At 44.8% G+C, this 23,095-nt stretch overlaps 1 protein-coding gene across 6 annotated transcripts in view; it reads left to right on the forward strand.

The window, feature by feature from the left end:
* NTRK2 (neurotrophic receptor tyrosine kinase 2) overlaps positions 1-23,095 on the forward strand; it is a 338,528-nt gene that overhangs the window by 118,436 nt on the left and 196,997 nt on the right. For 2 of the 6 annotated variants that reach the window (XM_043565702.1, XM_043565703.1), the window contains one exon: positions 13,429-18,585. The exons of the other annotated variants lie outside the window; for them this stretch is intronic. In XM_043565702.1, coding sequence (XP_043421637.1) covers positions 13,429-13,466 — 38 coding nt within the window. In that variant the 3' untranslated portion in view covers positions 13,467-18,585. Of the gene's footprint in view, positions 1-13,428; positions 18,586-23,095 lie in introns of those variants that run through there. 6 annotated transcript variants of the gene reach the window in all.

Below are 23,095 nucleotides of genomic sequence, written 5' to 3' on the forward strand. Positions count from 1 at the left end.
GTCGATCATATCCTCGTAAGAATTCTCAAACAGATATGAATATTCATTTTAAGGAAGTAGCTTAAGGTGTGAAAACGTAAAGAAGATAGGTAAAAACTGCATCAGGCAGGTGGATGCATTAATCAGAGGTCAGCAAACTACAGCCCCAGTGTAACCTGCTTTCTGTTCTTATAAATAAAGTTTTATTGGAACACATCCAGTTCATTCTTTACATATTGTATGACTGCTTTTGTGTTATAGTGGCAGAGTGAGTAGTTGTGATAGAGACCGTATGGTCTGAAAAGTTGAAAATATTTAAAGTTTAGCTCTTCACAGAAAACATTTGCCAGACCCTGTAGAATCCATCATAGGTGATTCCATGCTAGCTGAACTCAGGGACCGGGTTCCACTCCCCCCGCCCCCACCCCTGCTCCCTTGTGGAAATCAAGTTAGTGTTCAGGTAAAACTAAAATAAAATAAAGTAAAAGATGTGGATAATTTAGCAGATGTGAACTCACAATTTCCAGATCAGAGCCATTAGGATGTCTATTTTCCTATCAAAAACAACTGGTTCCATTTCTGTCTTTGGCTTCCGCCTGTCATGGGAGAGGTTCTCACCATGTTGATGTTCGTTCCAGCTCTGAGTCTGTAGCCCACACATTGACGGGGGCCTTGAGTTTCCCCTTTGCTGTTTCTGTGCCATTGAGTGAGCTACTCAGGCTCTCAGAAACTTCTCTTCCTTGTTTCTCAGTGAGAGGGGGAGACTAACTGGGGCACGGGCCAGAGTTAGGGTCGTCGAGTTTCCTTTCTTCACCAAAGTTGTCAGATTCAATGATGAGAAAGATCACCTCTTATCAGAACAAGAGGAATCTATTCACAGTCTCAGCTCTGAATTGTCTTTTCCATTTGGTGCATGCGTGGACCGGTGTGTCCAACAAATTAGACGTGTACATTAAACATTTACAGCTCTTTTTGAACATAAAGCAGGAGCCATTTCAAAGCTCATGAGAGCTGAGAGCTGGCATCTGCAGATAATGAAAATAGCTGATGTTTATTGAACATGTGTCATGTGCTGGACCCTCTTCCAAACACTTTAGATGGAATAGCGTATTTACTCTGAACAGAAGCCTCGAATTAAGTACTATCATAAGCTCCATTTCACAGATGAGGACACTGAGGCAGCTTGCCCAATATCACACAGTCACGGCACGTTCTAGCCTCAGAGCCCACAGTGTCGACTGCTCTTCTGTTCCACCTCCCGGTGGGTATGACCATTCTCCAGCTACACTGCAATTTAAGGGGAAGAAAGGTACTAGAGAGATACGTTGTGGTTCCTAGAAATTATGGAGACCTTTGAAAATTAATACAAGAGTTTTTTCATTACCCCAAACCTACTCTGTGCCATCAAGATCATCCCCAGAGGCTCTTTTGCTCAGCCTCTTCTCCTAAGTCAGATAAAAAAAAAAAAAATGTAGGACAACAGTTGAGAAAATACAGGTTGAAAACTGGGTCATTTTTGTGAAATCATCCCTCTCTGCCAGTACCAATTTTGAATTCTTTCTCAGAATTAAAAAACAAACAAGCAAACAAACCATGTGGAACAATCTGTGGCAGATGGTTGTTTCGGCTCTAGGTGAGTTTTGTCATTATACTCTGGGACAGAAAACTATTGCTTTGGAAAATCATCTGTTATTTCAGTGAACTGCCAGCGAGGAACTATGGTAGCTGAGATGGCCTCGGGTGGGTTTTTTTTTTCTTTCTTTCTTTTCCCTAGAGATTAGTACATACACATTCTCCATTGGAATCCTGTCGAATTTTCGCTGCCATGACACTGAGGATAAAAGAGAACTCTAGCAGTTCATTGGTGTGGGAGAGGTGAGATGGAATTAAGTTTGAAGCAGAAGTTAGCCCTCTTCTCCAGGTTTGTCTTCCCCTGGAAAATACAGCAATAAACAGCTAAACCATGGTGTTCATTACCAGCACAAGTCCCTAATTAATTTATTTTATGTTAATTAAGTTTATAATTATATAGTAAAACATTTACTTTCTCCCTCAAGAAATTGAATCTTCTGAAGGGGCTTTGTGACTGTAATTTAGGTGCAATTAGCCAGTTAAATTTAGTTAGGGTTTGGTTCATTCGCCTGCTGCCAAAAGATGCTAGATAGGAGGAAATGGGCAATGTCTCGGAAGCAACTCTGGGTCTAGAGGATGTGTGACCGTAGGCTCGCCCCTGGCCTCTGGGCAGCTAGTGTGGGTGTCTAGGACAATCAAGATGTGGTTTCCTAATTATCATCTCTGTACATTCCTCAGTTGTGGAACTGTGGATTTCTATAGCTATGGATGGAGGTAAAACATTTCTTTGGGGTTCTGGAATTGGAACGGACGCTATGGAATGGTTCTCAGACATTTTCTGCCATGGTTGTGAAATCCCTGGCGCTGGCCAGCATTCTGACTCAGAGTGGTATCACCAGGCACGGCCGCCATTTTGGCCTCGAAAGACATCTTGCCTGCTGGGAAGGGAGTGACCCGGCACATGACTTCCTGTGGCTCTGACATTCGTGGTCCAGCGTCCCCAGGGCTTCTCACTGAGAGGTGGCCACTATTCCAGGCACGCAAAGATGGAATTTTTGAGAAAAGTTGCCTTCTGTGAGATTTTACATCCCAGCTCCTAACAAAGAGTCTTATTTAGGCCTATCATTGAAAATACAGTTGAAGGTAATAATTTGCAGTGGTCACTGGAGCTTGTGTGCAGGATTAGAGCTTACTCCTCAGGCCTGTGAATAGAAATGTGGAAAGCATGAAGGCAGAGTTATTCTAGTGTGTAGTGGGAGAGCATCCCAGCAAACACCCCAGTGGTTGTGGTAACAAGGGTTCATCTATTTGAAAGTCCCCTTGGTGTTTGAAGCATTTATTTCTTGGTGGATAACAGAAGTCCTTGCTTTGGAAAGGAAGCTGAAGAAATTTTTGTTCTAAAGTGCCAAGCTGGATGACACTAAGCTGCATTCAACTAAGCTGAATTTTTTAAAATTTTTATTTATTTGTGTTTTGAGGGAGAGAGAGCCAGCAAGCGTGAGCACATGGGTGGGGAGGGGCAGAGGGAAAGAGAGAGAGGAGCTTAAGCAGGCTCTGTGCTCAGTGCAGAGCCTGACATGGGGCTCGATCCTACGAGCCTGGGATCTTGACCTGAGCCGAAATTAAGAGTCTGACACTCAACCGACTGAGTCACCTGGTCACCTCACACGAGACAATTTTTAAAAGACATTTGGTGTCATGTCATCATGATGGGAAGTGGTTCATTTCTTTGTGATTGATTAATAAATGAAACATTTACTTAAGTCAAAAACACATGACTACTTAACCCCCTTCTACCTAAATGTTTTCATCTGTAAAATAGAAGCACTAACCTCCTTTTCACTTCACAATAAGCAGATGATAGCCCCCTTCCCAAAAGAAGTGTGTGAAATATGACATATATACTTGGAAAGGTATATGGAGACTAGATTTTTACGAATAGTCATATTTCTCTTCCTTAACATTATTTAAAAAATTTTTTTAAGTTTATTTATTTTGAGAAAGACAGAGACAGCACGAATGGGGGAAGGGCAGCTAGCGAGGGAAAGAGAGAATCTCAAGCAGGCTCTGCACTGCCAGCATAGAGCCTGATGTGGGACTCGAACCCACGATGCCATGAGATCATGACCTGAGCCAAAACCGAGAGTCAGACGTTAGCTGACTGAGCCAGCCAGGCACCCCATCTTCCTTACATTATTGAATAATATTTTAAGAAATGGTGTATCTTCATTTATGGTTGGGACTTAGATTTAATGTTCTTTGTCCCCCAAACCAAAAAGAAACAAAAAACAAACCACAGCAACACAGATGGTGGGGGCGGGGGGATTACTAGCAATCAGTAAAGTACACCTTCGGTTGGGTTTGTAAAGGGAAAACATCATGTTCAAATCCAGAACATTTTGGATTAGAAGTCTTAACAGACTCCTGAACATATTTTTGGTAAATAATACATGTTTGATAAAACATAGAATCACCTGTAATGAGAGGGGTCATTCCAACTTAAATTTTTTTAAGTCAGTAGGCTAGTTTGGAAGTGCTAAGGCTTGGCACTTTGTCTAAATGTTAAGAGTCATAATTTGAGCAAGTGCCCTGAGTTGAGGGTCTCGTATATAGGCATCTGATAGATATCTCCTATTCTATTCAGCACAATATGTTGGATTTATTTCATCTGTGTCTTAGCGTTGGGTAACTGCAATTCAGAGAGGTCCACTGACATGGCAAGGGTTGCACAGCTTGGGAGGGGCAGGAGTGGGATCCACACCCAGGTCTGTCTGGTTTCAGGCTGCTTCCTGATGATGAGCCAGCCAGTTCTCTTTCAGGCTCCGCTGTGGAAATGGATCCACAATTGCCAAAGAAGATAAACATGTGGGGGTCACCGTACTTATAAAAATTCTAGCTCCAGGGGTAGCGGGAAGTAAAGGTCTAGGATCTTGTCTATGTAAACGGTGGATGATAAATGGCCGTAAATATGAATAAAGAAAAAGCACCATTTTATAATCCAGGCATACCTGCTGTGCACGGGTCATTGTACTGTGTCCTTTCATCCATGTGACATTTAAAATTTTTTTCCTGCTTTCCCGTAAGGTGGTGCATCTGTCCATCACGTGTTTGAACACCTCTCACGTTTACGTAGATGATGATTTCTGTTTTAAACTAGGAATGTGTGCAGGGTTACGGGGTAAATAGCCTTTCCCTTTTAATCACTTTGACTTAGCAGAGAACTTCCTGGAAGTTTTGGAAAGCATTTCTGAAAATAATGTCAGATGTTTGGGTACAGTAAATTTTCATTAAAAAGAAAAACAACCACCAGAATACATTGTTTTCCCAGTGTCTTAGTTCTGGTTGATTCTTGGCATGGTTGCTATAATTCTTAACCAAGCTGTTATATTTAGTATGCCATATATGCCATGCATGCTTTATTTAAAAAAGAAAATAAACTGTGAAATCTGGTGTGTGTAAAAATGCACTCTCTTTAAAACCCAGAGTTCTCTCCGTGTGGAAATTGTACCCGAACCAAAGGATGCGGAAGGGACTTGGAGGAGAAAGAATCTTGCTCGTCTTTCAGGAAGGGGTGTTGCCAGGTAGAACCACGGAGGTTGGCTCATGGCCAGCTGCCGTAAGATGCTGCCGAGGTGTTAGTAAGGATGGTGAGCTTGGGTGGCATGACAGCATGGACTTGTTCCAAAATGAGCTCTTCGAGTAAAGAAAAAGTGTCACTAGCAGCAGAGGCTTCTGGAACATGGGGTTAACTTACGTCAAGTCAGGAGCTCTGCTGGCTGCCTCAGTCTGAATGCATCCAAGGCTGTGTCTTAAGGATTGACTTTGCACTTCTCCAGCTTCTTATTGAGAATACACTTTCCATTTTACTGAGGGCTTTCGAGATGGGTTACCTGCGACTTACAAGAGGTGTGCAGGGCCACTGACCGTGGCACCAGATCCTGAGGGGTCCGCCTGATGAGGAAGCATTTTTGGACTGTGAATCCTGTTCTCGGTGGTGTAAATGGTCTGGTACTCTTTGAATATTTGTTTTTTAGTGTTTATTTATTTTGGAGACAGAGAGAGACTGAGCGTGAGCAGGGAAGGGGCAGAGAGAGAGGGAGACACAGAATCTGAAACAGGCTCCAGGCTCTGAGCTGCCAGCACAGAAGAACCTGACGCGGGGCTCAAACCCCCGAACTGTGAGATCATGAACTGAGCGGAAGTCAGATGCTTAACCAACTGAGCCACCCAGGAGCCCCCTGGCTGGTACTCTTTCAGACTGATGAACGGTTCCAGGATATTCCCTCATAACCCTTGCTAGGGTGAGGGCTAACCTTTGGGGTTAGAGTTGGATACGCTTTTGCAGGGTCCAATCTGGGATTTTAAGTTGAGTTTCACAGAGAAGTGTCAAGTAACGTCCCAGGTAGTCTGGCCAAGGGCAGGATGACTCTTCTTTCCAACCCAAAACTCCCCCTCTTGGAAAAGAGGCATGTGTTAGGTCTTGTTCTAGCAAGGTAACTTTGAGATGATGGAAGTCATTCTGCTAATGTTGCTTTGGGGAAAAGGCACCAGAGAAAAAGGGCATGTCTGGGTGAAGGACCTCCTTCCTGCCCCATGATGTGTTTGTCTGAGTTTGGGCACATCCACTTCTCTGGATAAAAGGCTGAGGCCAGATAGATATCTGTCAAGCTTCCTGTGTGTGGGAAGCAGATCCGTGACCTGGGAGCAGGACCCTGGGCAGTGGGAGGTAATGTCATTGCGTGGGGGCAGGGGACAGCGAGGAGGAAGTGATGTAGCAGCAACACAGGGGAGAGGAAACCATCACGGGGCTGGGGAGTGACCCCATGAGCCAGACTCCTTGAAAAGCAAGAGTTGTGTTCTCAGAACGTGGACCTGGCGGCTTCACCTCGTCTGTGCCAGATCCTAGGAAGGCAGCCTACCTTCAGAGAAGTCCACCACCAGACAGAACAAAGTCTTGCTCTTTTTCCTGCTCTGGGGCAGATTTGGGTAACTCATATTTTTGTAGTCAGTTCACAGAGATGATCAGTCCCACCTATCTTTGTTTTGCATTCTGGAATACTTGGTGGTTAGGGGAGGTTTCATTATCATGGGCCCTTAGCTCATTTAAATGGAGATGAGATTTACAAGGTACCTCTGTTCAAGAGAAGACAATTTGTTTGATCCTCTCTCTGCTTAATTGGAACCATTAGTGGATCTGACCTCCAGACTTTGCAACCATAGGCAGAGACGATGCACACAGAAGCCCCCGTCCCCCACTGCTGCTTTCTTCAAGCATCCTGACCGTGAGCCATCTTCAAAGTTTGTTTCTGAAGTTGTGCTTGGAGGGCCCAATGAAAAAAATGGTGCTCCAGGACAGATTTAATGTTTACTGACTCTCTTCCTTTGTGGATCAGCTTAAACTTGGACCTGGACTCCGAATCCTCTTCTGTGGCTTTAGGATATCTCTTGCCACTCTCCAGTAATTACGGTCACCCCCTTACACGCTTGAGGTCTCCCACATGCGTTGACAACAACTACTGTTTCTTGAACTCGTTCTCCTCTTTCTGCCCTTCTCCCTTGCATCCCCGGCTTTCTTCTTCGGCACCACCGTCATCATCATTGTCAGGCAGGCGATGGCCGACCCACGGCGCTTTGTTTCCTCTTGCTTGTTTTATGCCTAATTTACTTTCCTAGAAGTGTATACCTGGTCGGTGTGCCGTGGTTTAAAGCCACACTTCAGTTGAGCCAGGCAACTCCCACTGTGTATGTGTGATGTTGCAGGTTTGACGTTGTTGTAGGTTAACTGAGTAATAGTTTTTATGCCGTTTGTCTTTTATTTGGGTGTGGCAGGTTCTAGTGCTCTGGCTTTTTGTGCACTAGGAAGAATCACTGACTACAGTATTTTGGCAAAAACAAATCTAGACACAAGCCTCGATTGGCAGCTGTGAGTGCATGGCCTTCTGGAATGAAATTTATAATGCCATCCCTATGTGCCCTGAATGTGTGAGTCACTGGCAAGGCTCTCTGGTCTCAGAATTGTGGAACAGTGTCTTTTTTTTTTTTTTTCAACGTTTATTTATTTTTGGGACATAGAGAGACAGAGCATGAATGGGGGAGGGGCAGAGAGAGAGGGAGACACAGAATCGGAAACAGGCTCCAGGCTCCGAGCCATCAGCCCAGAGCCTGACGCGGGGCTCGAACTCACGGACCGCGAGATCGTGACCTGGCTGAAGTCGGACGCTTAACCGACTGCGCCACCCAGGCGCCCCTGGAACAGTGTCTTTAAGAAGATGTCACTTCATGTAACAAAGAGCTACCCTATGGATTTTGCATTGTATACATACTGAAGTAAGGCAGAAGGCTAGACACGCCCCGCAGGCGAACAATAGATTGATTTGGGTGTCTCAGTGTGGTTGTAGTGAAAGCCTTCATCTCAGTGCCCCTGAAACCACAAACTCCCATCTTTTTTTTTTTTTTTTTTCTACTCCACTTGTAGAATTTTTAAGAGACGCCACAGATGGAGCATGGCATCAGTGTGTGGACGTGCTCCCCATCCTGTGTGAAGTCCCTGACGTGGTAGTAGTTGAACCCTTGGACACTTGTCATCCGGCCCTGCCGATCAGACCACGTCCTCCTTAGAATCATTAAATTTTAATTGTGCAATAGCTTTGGCTTTCCTTACACGTTCGAGCTTTGCCAAGAACTTTGTGTTTCCTGCTTCGGTTTTCAGCTAAATTATGTAAAGTCAAACCAGAACTTTAAAAAGCTTTGCTGACCATCCTCAGCCATTTAATTTTAGTTGTTCTTCTTTAGCTAACAAATGACAACAGTTGTCTTTGTCCAACGCCCACAGTGGTTTTGATCATCACAGGAATTTGAATAAACTAAGTCTGGCACCTTTTCCCCAGGAGCTTAAAATGCTTCAGGAGGTACTCACTGGGTGACCGCGTTTCTCACTGTAACCTTCAATATGCTTGTGAGCAAATATGTGATTTTATGCAGGATTTGCTTAACCCAGTTACCAGTGAGAAACAGTAGTTCTTACCTTGTTTTGTACACTCTCCTCTCCTCCATTTTGGTTCTGTTACCGAGTACATCAAAGGTCTTCAGTAGAACTCGAAGTTTAGACATCACTATTCCGAATCCCAAAATTGTGTTCAGCCCTTGGTATTGCACAAGGCGTTGTTGGCACAGAAGGTGGATAGACATTCTCTCTTTGCCCTCGTGTGGCCTGCACTCTGGGATACAGGAAAGTAGACAGAAAAGGGGTACAAGTTTAAAAAGATACAAAAGAAGGCCATGTGAATGAATGGAATAGAATATCCTAGAGGTTGAGAAGCTGGTCAATTAAACACTCACAGAAGTGGCTTGGACCTTGCATGGACCTTTAAGCCTGGTCAAGGCTTCAACAAGAAGAGCATGCTTGGTAGAACAGGATCTTAGGGCGAGAGGTGGTATGTGGACAAAATACATCCTTGGGAAGGGAAAGGGGTGTCCGAAGGATGATGAAGCAACTTCCGGAATGAGCATGGAGAAGAAAGCACCAAGACGGGGCTGACATGTTGGGAAATTTCCACTACAGGTGCAGAGGATGCCATTTTATTTATTTATTTATTTATTTTATTATTTTTTTTAAATTTTTTTTAATGTTTATTTCTGAGACAGAGGGAGACAGAGGATAAGTGGGGGAGGGGCACAGAGAGAGGGGGACACAGAGTCTGAAACAGGCTCCAGGCTCCGAGTTGTCAGCACAGAGCCCGACGCGGGGCTCGAACTCACGGACCGTGAGGTCATGACCTGAGCCGAAGTTGGACGCTCAACCAATTGAGCCACCCAGGCGCCCCCAGAGGATGCCATTTTAAAAGAGAGACCAATGGCCCAGAGATTCTGAGTTTAGATTTTGACTGTTTGATTCTATTTTTGGGTGACCTTGGACACATCACATTGGCCATGAGAGTTGAGTGAGTCACCTATAAAATAAAAAAAGGCAAATGGCAAGGGACAGTTGGTGCAACCACAAACAGATGTTAAATGCTCCACAAATGTCAAATTAGGATGATCGGCATTTAAGCCCCGGTGCTGAAATGAAGCAGGATTGCACCCAGCCCAAGTCTACCTTTATGACGAAAAGCTGTTTGCACCCACTGTTTTCAAGGCACCCAGTGTTATGAGAACATAGGAGTTTATTCTTTGATTTTACCGAGTAGACATTTTCCAGAAGGCTCAGGAGGCATTTGCTTTGCTCTCCGATGAAGGGGGGGTCGCTACCCTGGCACCCTGGCCACCATACGGTCTCCAAAGTGGCACCATGCCACGCGGATGCCCAAGTTGGCAGTTCCCTACTTGAATTTTCCAAATGAGATAAGATTTGCTTTTTTAGACAAACAGCTGCATCTTTCTTTCATTCCCTCTGCTTCCTTTCCACTCAGCAGTTTTCCTTTTTGCTCCAGATAAATTGCTGCTAATTTAAATGGGCTGCAGATCCTTGCCATTTTATGGCTGATTGCTTCTGAGTTATAGGAGGGAAATGTGTGCGCGTTTGAATGTAAATAAATCTAAATGGATCGGAAGCCAGTGGTAAAGAAAGCACAGTGCTTCGCTGACCTTCAGCTCCCCACCCCAGTCCATCCCTTTGAAGAGGTCAAAGAAATCAGCAAATAGCAGAGGCTGACTTTTAGGGCACATCCGGGGTTTTTTCTCTGCTTTCAACTTTACACCACATTACTGACAGCACCTGCTTTATCCTTGTTCTTATTTAGATCAGCCAGTGCAAGCAGCGGCAGCAAAGTTTCTCTGAAGTTTTTTTGATAAAGGAGCTGTTCTCACGATAACTACCATGCACCATCGGAATGTTGCAAATCCTTCAGAATGTCACATTGTCAAAATATCTATATTTCAGGCTCAGAAGCTAGACAGCTCGTTTGGCTGCTAAACCCGCAAGATGTTCAGCCATTTGTTGTGGTCTAAAAACTTTCCCCCTCACTAAGAGAAAATAATTATCTATTGTTTTATATCATTTTGTGGCCCCTTTCTTAGGTTTCTTGGAACATGAGTGGGCAGAAGTCTTGAGATCCTGGTGGGTAAATTGGGGAGCTGATTGAATTTTACTATCAAGCCCTTAGAAATAGGAAGCACTGGATACATTTCCTTATAAAAGAGTCAAGTCTTTAAATCAAACTCGTTTTTCAATATATGGTGGCGTATCTTTAGTGTATCAACAGTGTGTGAAGATCAAGTGTATCCGAGAGGAGGCGGACTTGCCTTCCTTGAGGTGGGGGTGGGGAGAGGTAGTAACAGTTTGAATATAGACCTGCACATGGCTTATCATTGCGACAGACTGGCTTTTCCTTACACGGAAGACACTGCCTGTGTTATTCTGGTGGCTTTATTCCCTTCATTGCATGGGTAAGTGTGGAGCTGAGGTATGGTTCTGTGAGAAGGACACATCATGAAAGGCAAAGCAGAAGGACATTGAGGAGGGACACATGACATCAGTTTAAATAGGGGCAAATCCACTTGCAGCCTGAATGAATGACAGTCCAAAAGAGTTTGCATCTAGCAAAGCACATTGTTTCCCAACTGTAATAAAGAGCTTGACTGTGTCTGGGGGAAGGAACATGGCAAATAGAAGCAAAGGCCCCTCGGTGGCTCAGTGGGTTGAGTGTCCAGTTTGGGCTCAGGTCATGATCTCGCGGTTCATGGTTCATGAGTTTGAGTCCCCGATCAGGCTTGTTGCTGTCAGCACAGAGCTGCTTCAGATCCTCTGTCCCCCTCTCTCTGCCCCTCCCCCGCTTGTGCTCTCCCCCCCCCAAAATAAATATATATATTAAAAAAAAACAAAAGCAAAGGAAGAGTGGTGTGGGTCCTGCTGTAAACTCTTGGACATGGGTAAACTCTTAAGAGTTCCTATTCCATGAACCCATTGGAAATAATGATAATAATAATAATAATAACAGTTTAATCTATTCTGTTATTATTATTATTATTATTATATTATATATATATAAAAAGCTTTTCAAAACCAAATGTACAGAGAAAGTAGCATGTTGAATCAACAAACCTTTTGGTTTGGGGATTATGTCTTCTATTTGTATCACCAAGTTCCTTCTGTTTTTATTGGCAAACTTGATATCCTAATATTAATCCTATTGTTTTAGCGGGAAGGAATTTGAGACCCACCCTCTTCGAAGGGGAAGGTGTTTGGTTAATTTGGTGCACTTGTCCTGTGTGCATTACGGTGCACTCTTAAACTAGTGTGGCTCATGTTTGCCTGGAGGCTGAACTTATGGAAGGAGACTAGAGTCCGAAATGAAGGCATCTTAATCAGCACTACCATGGGCTTCCTAAATTCTCAGTGCTTTGTGAGTGATTAAATCCATAAACGATGTTTGGCGTCTGCACTGAGAGCTTTTCCTGAGACTTGGAAGGGCAGGAGAGAGAAGCGCCATGGAAATTAAGCTCTGTAGACTCTTTTAGGGTTGTTGTAAATGATGATGCAGATTGGTGGCGGTAATTACAGCTCTGGAGGCAGATGACACCAGCACTTGGCAGATCAGACACCAGGGTGAGGAAGATCCAGAGTCTGGAGGGTTGGGTTTAGAAGTGCCTTCCAAAGCTGAACTTGAAAACGTCTTGGGGGTTTCTACAGTACCATCATCTATTTTGCCACTTAGGGATCTGATGAAGATTCGTGCAGACTACACACAGAATTGTATGTAATGAATCTCCCCTGTTCTTGCTGGGTGTTCCTGGTCAAGTAGGAGGGATCTTGTCCTCTCTGCAGTGACACAATACAGTGGCTGCAGAATCAGAGCTTCTGGGTTGGAGTCTGTTTTCCATCACACACTTGTTGGGCCTCAAGCAAGCTGCTTTGCTCCCAGGGCCTCAGTTTTCTCATCAGTAAAGTGAAGGTGTTAATAGAACCCATCTCATAGGGTTATTATGAACTTAAAAGGGCTAATGTGGACAAAGAGCTTAGAAGAACACCTGATACCAAGCGGATTAGCTGTTATTTATTGTGCAAGCTATTTACTCATTCTTTTTTCATCTGTGGGGCAATTAAGTATTTGAGGTCAAGGAACTCCATTTTCTTTATTTTTGTATCATCTTCTGTGGTGTCTACTATTTGGTCAGTGCTCAATAAATGTTTGCAAGATTAATTATTATATATTATATATTTTATATATAATATATGATATATATACTATATGTCTTATATATGCAATATATATACACATGTAATATACCACATGTTGTATGCTGTATATCATATGCTATATAATAGATATTCCATCTATCTATGTCTGCGTGTCATGTATATGGTATGATCTATTGAATTTAGGCAATTAATTTTTTATATTAAGATTCCTGAAAAAGAATATAAACCTTTGTGTGGCCCAGTATTTCACACTAAAACTAGCCAGTTCTTTGATCTGGTGGCTGAGTAATTAAACAAGATATTTTGGAAATAATTTGGAGAAAGTAAGTGGGGAAAGAAAATCAGGATTTGGGTAGATATTTGTTGTTGAGTTTTATTTTTTTCCCCTATACATTAAAATTCTCCAGGGGTCATCTATATTGTACACAGATTTCTCCTCCTTAAATTAAGATGTTAACATCTTACACCATTGTGGGTGGGAACTGTGTGCAGAAATCTTTTGCATATCTTTCCTGTGTTTTCTGTAAGTTTAAAACTAAGTGGCTTGATAATGAGATGCACACTTTATCCCAATTTCTGTTCTGTTATCATATGTTACTTTATGTTTTAAAGCATATTCCATGTTGTGTCTTGATTTTGATTATTTATTATGTTCTTTTAAAAGTGATTATACTCGTATGTTAATTTTCATTGACTTTTGTTTTGAGCATGACTTATGTTTTATTTTGTGTTTCTTTTAGGTTTTGTTTTGTTTCATAAGATCCCACTGGATGGGTAGCTGAAATAAAGGAAAAGACAGAGAAGGGGGCGGTTGGTGCTTGTTGGTTGATGCTGCCTTGTAAGCTGGACTCTTGGGACGGGCATTGGCTTCTCCCGGGAGGTGCCGCATAGCTGGGGTTTTCTGGTAGACGTGCGTGGTATTTGCAGGAGGTACCACACGAAGCCTGCAGATGTTGTGAGCTGTGTTTGGGGAGCACCATTGCAGAGGCAGCTCACAGGCAGCTAAGCAAACACTCAAGAAAACATCTTAAATTCATGCTTCTCTTTTGTTCTTACAATTGTTCAAATACAAAACTGAAATGGAATTCCATTGGATCATGCATCTCTTCTGAAAGGTGTGCTGGTTTGACCATACCGGAAATGTATTGATTTTTATTGTTTCTGTTGATTAAAGGTGAACTGCAAAGTTAAAAACAAAAAAATCTAAATTTAGGGACAGGTATAAGAACACACTAAACAGCCTAATCTCCATCTAACACGTAGGTTAGCATCGTTTTCTGTTGACGTTTCATGAGAACTGAATTCAGAAAGTTTCACTTTTCCGTCTACAGCGCAGTGACTAAAAGAGTTGAGGGCATCGCTGTGGGGACCTGGTGACCCCACTGAGAGGTTCTTCCCTTCACTGGCAATAAAAGTCCAGAGTCATGCAATCAACGCTAATGATTTTTGTAAAGTTTATTAGCAGGCAGAAAAAAAAATAAAAAGCAGCTCTGCGGTAGGGGGCTATAGATTTAGGTTAGGCATAGTCAGTTTCAGGATAACTGAAAGAGTGAAATAGACACATATGGTGCGTATGTCCTTTTATTCGCCCCCTGCGATCCACCTGCTTTTTAGAAGTTTCCTAGTGAGAAGGCCGCAGTATCTCATGCTGTTCCCATGACAGAACTACAGCTTTTCTACTCTGAAAAGGTCTGCGGGCAGAATGGCTGGCCTGCTGGGAGCAGGAGACCATATTCTAAGAAGGATAGTCCCCTACTACATCCTACACTACTGCTGGTTTTCATGGGCAGGAAGGCTCTTCCTGACCCCAGCAGCACAGAGGTAATGAGAATGTGGTTTATCATGTCCAGCCTCATTGCTGAGAGGGTAGCCTTGGAGATATAGAATCCTGTGCCCCAGCCTTAGTCCTAGCACGGACACCTGTGTCACTCATCTGGCCATTGCAGTGACCTTTGGTCCGTAATCTGCCAGGTAGCATCCCTGTCCTGCGGCCAACTTTGGCTGCCCTTGCCCCATCTCACCTCACACTTTTCTTCTTAGGGGGACTCGGGAGCCAGGCCTGGACCATTTTGCTTAAAAATACAATCAGCTCTGACTGTTAAGGCATGCTCATAGATGCCATGGCTGGATTGGAAACTTATTGACGTTTGACAAAACAAAATCTTTCTTTGGAAATAGTTACTCAAGTTTTGCAGTTCAGCTTTAAGGATTTATAGATTTTTAACTAGTCCAACATGTTTGGAAACACTGTTTTGCATCCTGTGTAACCAAGGCGTTAATCTTAATAAACCAGGATCCATTTAGGCACCAACTGATATAAAAAGATGATCCATGATGAATATTTTATACTGTTATCTTTTACATTAGCCACTAAATATGTTATTGCTTGGCACAGACATTTCACAGAGTCCTATGGATTACAGCATTTAACCATGCCTGAAAGAGGGGCAGTTTCTTCAAAACATACACAGGCTGCTTGTTCTCAAAAGTTTTCTTTCCAAAGACACATCTGAGCGGGAGAGCAGCTGGCGCTTGGTGGGGGTAGGGGGACCTGAATAGTCTCTGAATTCCCATTTTCTTGCTTGCTGCTGAATGACAGTTCCTGTCACTACTTAGATTTTGATCTTTCCCAAAGTTGTTGATTTGCAAAAAGGCCAGCTAATTGCAGAAATCACGAACCCTGCAAGAAAAAGGAAACTCACACTGAGAGTCGAGCAGTACACCAAGCATTCTTAAATATCGGCCATTCGGTGCAAGCTTTATTTATTTATTTTTTCAAAAAACCTTCTCTATTTGATTCTGTGGAACCAGAAAAAGGCAATGAATTGTTTAAGGACTATTTTGTGCATTGCCCAGACTGAAAGGGAAAAAAGAAAAGAATATTTGTCCTCAAAAGCTAGAAGATTTCCAGGGTAGATTTTTGTTTTAAAATGTAGAGAAGTGGACAGATAAGGCAATTTAATATATCAAAGAGCAGTTGACATCTCCTAGGGAACGATGAAAACAGCAGGCTATTAGAAAATTGTTTCATATGGTTCTTGTGTTCCTGGTTTTCATTTTTCTTTAATCCCCGAAGACCACAGCCAGTGACATATCTTCTCATTTCTATACTCTAGACCAACCCTCTTTCATCCTTTGCTTTTTTATGTCTCCTACAAGAAATCTTTTTACAGCTTCCTAATGACACGTATCATGTATTTTTTCAGCATTAGAAAAGGACAAGAGGCATTTTTGTTGAAATCGAGTCTGTTGCCTCCCCCCCCCCCCCCAAGGACCTGGCGTTTCAGCGCCAGGCAGGTACCCTTCGTAAAGGGCACTTGCTGGGTGAGCAGACACCCATCCCTGCAGAGAGGCGGTGGTCACCCAGCCTCAGCCGACTCCTGCTGACCGGGGAATGTGGCCCCAGGCTCCCCAGTCTTCTGATTCTTTAAGAGAAACTTGAAGTCTGTATTTTTTTTTTTATGTGAAATGTCCCTATTTTTAAAAAGTTGGCTCAGTTATTTTTAAAACATTATGTAGGCCAACAAAACAACTGTGGGCTGCCCGTTTGTTACTTTTGTCTTAAAGCGACATCATTGTTCTCTCACTGTTTCCTACTACCTTTCCTTTGCAAACGCACTTCTTGGCATCGCCACTGAGAGCTTTCCCATCATTGAGGTTAGCACCCCAGTGATCCCCGGCATGTCACTTACCTGTGGGGCTCTCCTGCCACCTCCACCAGCTAGGGCCTTGGCTCTGTAACCCTGCCTGGGACTCTCTTACGGCACTGTTTTCCCTCCATCCCGATTGGCCCCGCCTCTGCGTGGCCAGAGACAACCTAGCAAGCCCTTCCTCCTGTTTTATCTGACATCGCCTACTGTCACCAGTGTGACAGTCCATGTCACCAGTGTGACTCCATGTCGCCTGGCCCACTTGGGGGTAATTGGGTTCAGGTGGGAAAGTACACAGCCCCGTTCATGGGTCCTTAACGTACCCGTGTGGCCAATGGTAAACGGAAAACAGGTGTGCCACCTCAAGAGGTGTGGCTCAGGGCCCGTACTTTGAATGGCGTCCCCCTGGGAGCCTGTAAGGCAGCTGGGACAGACTAAGAAACTACTCCCACTGGCATCCCCGATGACCCTGGTTTGAGGCCAAGGAAGGTGAATTTCCTCAGAGGAAAAAATGAATCCCCACATACTTCAGAGACCATCGATTCTGGGGTTTTCACTCCTGGTCTTCCAGTCCAGACCCATTTCATTTTTGACCCATTGAGTGTCTCTCCAAAAGTAGGGGGCACAGACGAGAAGGACACAGTCCCAGCTCCACCCTGAATCTCAGAGCACCTTGGGGGTTGGCCTGAAGGTCACACAGAGTGGTTAGGGCTCCAGGTTCTGCCTCCCGCAGGGCAGAGGCCATGGTTACCAGTCTGAGGAGCAAACGGCTCAAGGCCAACAGGCAGGAAGTCAGCTCAGGGCCCCGTGCGAGGGCGAGCGTGAGGGAGGCGCACCTGCTTTGTCTCTCCTTTGTCTGGTCTCGTGATCTGCTTAAAACCCCTGACTTCTCTGTCCCTCTAGCAATCCAAACTGACTCCATGACAGGAGGGCTTGGTTTTATTTGCTTTCTTGGTTGCTTCGCACACGCTTTTTATGTTCATTGCAAAATGGGAACAAACACGAACGGGGCCTGAAGTAACTTCTCTCGTGCCACCGCGGAGCGGGATGAGGCACTCTTGCACTGTTAGGCTTTCTGCCTAGAACTTCTCCCTGGTTTTCGTCCAGTCCCCTCACCCGGCAGTAGATGTTCATTTTGTCTTGCATTGTCCACACCAGGTGCAGAGGCGGGGCGGGGTGGGGGGGGGGGGTCACGGGAAAGACGGGACTCTGTGTCATGCAAGGCCTTCACCGGGTGGCTGCATCGGGCCACGTGGGCTGTGCCCTTCCTGTCAGGCCAGGGTCAGTGAGGCCCCCTGGGCCCCTGCAGACTGGACTCCAAGGAAACCGGAACGGAGGCCACCGTTTGATTAAGTGTATCTGCTGTGCTCACACACCTACGGTGCCCACCGGCCACATCAGATCTACTCAAGGGCCCCTGGGAGGGCTAAGGACTCTCCCGGACAGGGCAAGAATATCACTTTCTGTGGGGTGCTGCCAGACGGAATTAAGTGAACAGAACTCCCAACCCAGAGAGTGACACGAAAACAGTTGTCACAGAAGGCGGCTTTCCACTCCAGTTGGCCCATTTCCTCGTTTCGGTCATCAGGGACAAGGGACCCTCCCGGCCATCTGATTCTGACAGGGAGATCACTCTGGTTTTAATTCAGGCTAATGCTGCAGTAGGGCCTTGGGATGGTCATTAGCGGACACCCAAGATGGGTTGCTACTGGCTGTGTCTGAATCCTTAGTTTTCACGGAAAAAAAAAAAATGCAGGAAAAGGAAAAGAGCGGAGATTTTCGCCCCCTTTATTTTAAGACAGTCTATTTATGAGTGGAGTGTAATCAAATATAAAAGAGCAAGATTCCGTTCAGGATGTATAGGTATATCAAAGCGTCACGTTGTATCCTTTAAATACCTTACAATTTCACTTGTTAATTATACCCCAATACGGTTAAAAAGAAAATAAAAGGGAAAAATAACAAGACATTCCAGAGAGAGAAAAATCCTCGGGTTTCATTCACTTCCTGTTCACATCCACTTGCTGTATTGCTGTAATCCATAGGCAGTCTGTGAATCATCAGCATGCCCCGTTTTTCCCCATAATGTTCCAGGTTTTAAAGTCATTTTTTCACGTTTCCTGTAAATAATGGATAATCATTTTTATTTTATTTTTAAGTGCTGTTTTAACAATGTGGATAGACCATAAATGTACTTGCTGAATTCATTCATTTTTTTTTAACAAGCCAATAAAGTTTTATAATTCATCTCCATGTGTCTTGCATTCTGTGTAGGGCCTTACATACGTCTCCCTTCCTCAAACACATACCGTCACCCCGTGTGGCATTGGCAACGTTCAAGGCTAAAGGTGTCCGAAGAAAGAGTGTGAGAAACGTCACTCAGAGTTTTGGGGGAGTCCCAGACCCACTAATAAAATCCTGGAATACATCTCCTGTCCCTCAAAAGGGACTTTTAAAATTCCCATCAATGTGAATTATACATTTACTGTGTACTGATTCTTACATTGGATATGTTTTCATTGGCTAAGAGGCAATCCTCGAAAACAAACAAACAAAGTTCAAGGGAATGAGAGAAGGAAAAAAACAACCTACATTCTGTGGGAAAGCCCTTTGGTATTTTAAGAACTTGGAATGGCCCAGGTCCCAGCAAGGGGACACACTCAGTGCTCTGTCCCTCCATTCTCGGTGACTTTGTAGCCAGATGAATACGATGGCTTGTGCCTTCATGGAGGCAACAGAGAGGAAGCCAAGTGCACAGAGAGGTACAACGCCATCCAACCACAGCTGTGAGCGCGGTGGCCACAGCTCACAGTCCTCTTGCCTCCATCCCCTGGATCGTCTCTTTTTCACATTTCCCTTTTAGGATAGGACCGAAAGGGAAGGTCTGTAGGACCCCAGCTCGGATTCGTTTGAGTCTGCTTTCACCTTCTGGTGACCTTTAATGGGTTTTGCTGTGCACTGAAGACTTGGGGACTGGAAAAACCAATCCAGTGTGACTTGATGTCTCATCAACCCAAGTACACTGACCTCTTCTGAGAGCCTGGTTAGTGCTGGTGACGTGTACTTTTTCTAAATACCCTTCTAAACAGGTCTCATTGGGGATTTGGAGGTTGTGTAATAATTTGAGGCAGTAGGCAATGAACCCAGACTGTGCAGATTTGAATCCCAGTTACACTCACAAGCTACCTGACCTTGGGAAAGATATTTCATGGCTCTGTTCCTCACGGGCTGATAAAACTTTTTTTTTTTTTCCAACGTTTATTTATTTTTGGGACAGAGAGCGACAGAGCATGAACGGGGGAGGGGCAGAGAGAGAGGGAGACACAGAATCGGAAACAGGCTCCAGGCTCTGAGCCATCAGCCCAGAGCCCGACGCGGGGCTCGAACTCACGGACCGCGAGATCGTGACCTGGCTGAAGTCGGACGCTTAACCGACTGCGCCACCCAGGCGCCCCTGATAAAACTTTTTTTAAGTTTATTTTTTTATTTTGAGAGAGTCAGAGTATGAGTGGGGGAGAGGGGCAGAGAAAGAGGGAGAGAGAGAATTCCAAGCAGACTCCATGCTGTCAGCCCAGAGCCCTAGGTGGGGCTCGAATTCATGAGCTGTGAGATCTTGACCTGAGCTGAAGTCAAGAGTCGGACACTTAACTGACTGCGCCACCCAGGCGCCCAGAGATGATAATGTTAATAACCCCCACCCACCGGGCTCTGATGTGGGCAGCACTTGGTGTCACTAATAAAAATATTTTGATGGACTTGGGTGTTCAGTTATGCTCAGTATCCCTCAGTATGTGCCCTGGAATCCCAACTCATCTGTATGTGTTGGCCATATGGTGATTGTGTGGGTGCAAATAATGGAGTCCGGTGGAAGGGAACTTCACTCACTGGGTCATTCTGGATGTGGTCCAGGCTGTGAATCTGTCTCCAGAGTCACAGTGATTCTCCTCCTAGAGCCTTCACTCTGCCCAGGCAGTTCTTGCACATGTATTTTTTCCAGATTTTATTTTGATAAAATAAGAGAGTACAATTTGTTTGGACCTATATTATGATAGTTCGGTGAGTTGGAGTGACAGTCTATTGTTTGAGGATTCTGGAAGAAAAAACGTTGAAGATCATACCCCAATATGGTCTGCCTCTTACTTTGTTAATTCAGAATTTTGGATCATTTGAACGGGGTCTACGTTAACGTTAACTTTCAATTATCCATTTGAAAATCTTTGGAAATGAAGTGGCTGAGAGACTGTGTGAAAGAAAGGATCGGTTCCGAGTTCCCTTAAGCCTTGGAGACAAGGGTTTGCATGCAATGAGTTACAAACAAGATTACGCTTGTCTACTTCCTGAGGTAGTTTCTCGTAGGAGCTCTAGCAGGAATGCATTATTGGCCTGGTTGGAGTTACTTCATGTTGGAAGAAATACAATTTCATTTCTTCAAAAATATTTTGTCATCTGGGCTTTTTTTCTTATTAAATCATCTTAAATAAGTGGTGCTGAAATCTTAACCAGCACTTGATTTAAGGCATTTTTGCCATTGCTGTTGTGTTCCACGTTGTAAAGTGACATTGATCCCAGTATCTAAATGGTAGTACTCGTGAGCCAGTATCGGTTTCTCCCTGTGTGCCAAGTACTGGGTTAAGTGCCGCATGGATTGATTCGTGATCCTCTCAATGGCCCCGTGAGGCCAATGCTAATATTTCTCCCATTTTAAACGTTAGGAAACTGAGGAACAGCAGGATTGAGGGGCTTGCTGCTGGTTACCCAGCTAACGAGTGGTAACACCAGGATTTGAACTCCGCCAGGCTGGCTCCAGATCTGGAACTTGAAACGATTACCCTGTATGGACCCTTGGGCAGCGCTGGGGCTGGGGTGAGGCCAGCGAGGTGCCTGGGGCACCCTCGGGGCCCTGCAAGTGCCCAGCGGTCACTCCTACCGGAGCTAGAGGTTGAGTAGAGATTATTATCATGGAAAAGCAGAATTTTAAGGTTAACCCATGACATCGTGAAGGCACCTGCCACGCCAGTAAGCCTCCTGCTATTTAAATGTGCGACTAACAAAGCCTGTGCAAATCTCGACTTAGAACTGTGTGGCACAATAGGGAGTTGCACACGTTTTCTAAATATTACTTTATGAAACAGAGAAGTTGCATCAAGCAGGGGTTCCTTGCTGATCAATCAGTGCAAGCCCAGCGCATGTTTGTTTCATCCATTGTAACCGAGGACGGATTTATTGGTTTTGACTGTTCTGAGATGCATTTTCTCATGGCTCTCGCACCGGAGTGCTCACAGCTCATTTGGAGCAGTCCTGACTCTGCGATGAGTAACAGCGAGGGAATCCACCTCAGTGGGGGTGGAGGTGGGGGTGAGGCAGGGGAGCTTGTCTGAGGACGCAGCATCCTGCCACCTCCAGGTAGAGCATCCAGACATTGGAACAAGTGGCAGAAGAGGCCCGAGCGCCTTCTAGCCTCTGAAACACAGCGAGGCAGAACAGCGTCTGAGTAGCTCAGTCTCGTGGATGTTCCGGTCCCCAAATATCTCATCTGGCAGCCAGTGACTGAAAGACACTGCTAAGGGCATGCGCTAGTTTCCCGGTCATTTGGTCAAGCCCCCTGTCACACGGCACAAGACCCCCGGGGCCTGTGTGTACTGAATTAAAATCTCTGTGCAATCATAAACTAATGAACAGTAAGTCCTCCCCCCTCCCCAGCCACTTCTTTTAAAATATTGATTGTGTTTCCCAGGAGGAAAGGAAAGACCTCTTGTGTGCTTGACACCTTTTCATTTCTTTTTAATAATTCTCATCGTACGGTGTTTAGTCGTGCTGAATTGCTAAATAAAAATGTAGGCCGTGGCTGCTTGATTTAAAGATTAGCATCAGGCTTCAGGTAAGTTCATGCCATTTCACTAAAGACATTTGAGCCGGGGTGAGAAGTAGAGTCACCAGCACTGCTTTGCCTTTGGGGGGTGTTTCAGGTTTTTTTCTTTTTTTTTTTTTAATTCTAAAATATTTATTTATTTATTTGGAGAGAAAGAACACAAGCAGGGAGGGGCAGAGAGAGAGGGAGGAAGAATCTCAAGCAGGCTCTGTGCTGTCAGTGCAGAGCCTGACTCTGGGCTCGATCTCGAGAACCAAGAGATCATGACCTGAATTGAAGTCAAGAGTCAGATGCTTAACTGACTTGAGCCATGCAGGAGCCCTGAGTTTTTACATGAACTAAGGTGTGGACTACTGGGATGCTTCAGTCTTTGCAAAGATTACTCCCTTGAAGGATTTTCTCTCTGTTTACTTAGGCTCCTGGATTAGGGGAGGCAGGGGGGAGTTGCCTGTCCCTCACCCTCCTTCGGTAAACACTGAAATTGCATGCCATGTTCTACTCCCTGGGGTGGTGGTGTGCTGGCTCCCCTGAGCGTTTGACCAGCAGGGTGACTAGCAGGTGTCGGGTGGAGGGGAGGGGCAGGGGTGTATCTTCCCTGTTCCACACGGAGAGGTCCGTCCCGACCAGGGCTCATCCCTGTGCATCTGCAGTCCTGCCGGACAGGCTCCATCTTTTCTCCATCTGCTCCCCTCTATCCTTGTGGAGGGGAAAGCCTTCCCACTGTGGTCCGTCTCCAGGGTCTTACTGTCTCTTGTGTGTCCCTTTAACTTGCTCACACCTCTCTACGTTGTGCCCACATCTCTTCATTTAAACCACTAGCACTGAGTTCTTTTTCCTTGACATGACCCCAACTGAAACGTAGACTAAATTCTTCATTATCTTGCTTCA

This window comes from Prionailurus bengalensis, chromosome D4 (genome assembly GCF_016509475.1).
Source record: "Prionailurus bengalensis isolate Pbe53 chromosome D4, Fcat_Pben_1.1_paternal_pri, whole genome shotgun sequence".
Classification (NCBI taxonomy): Eukaryota; Metazoa; Chordata; class Mammalia; order Carnivora; family Felidae; genus Prionailurus; species Prionailurus bengalensis.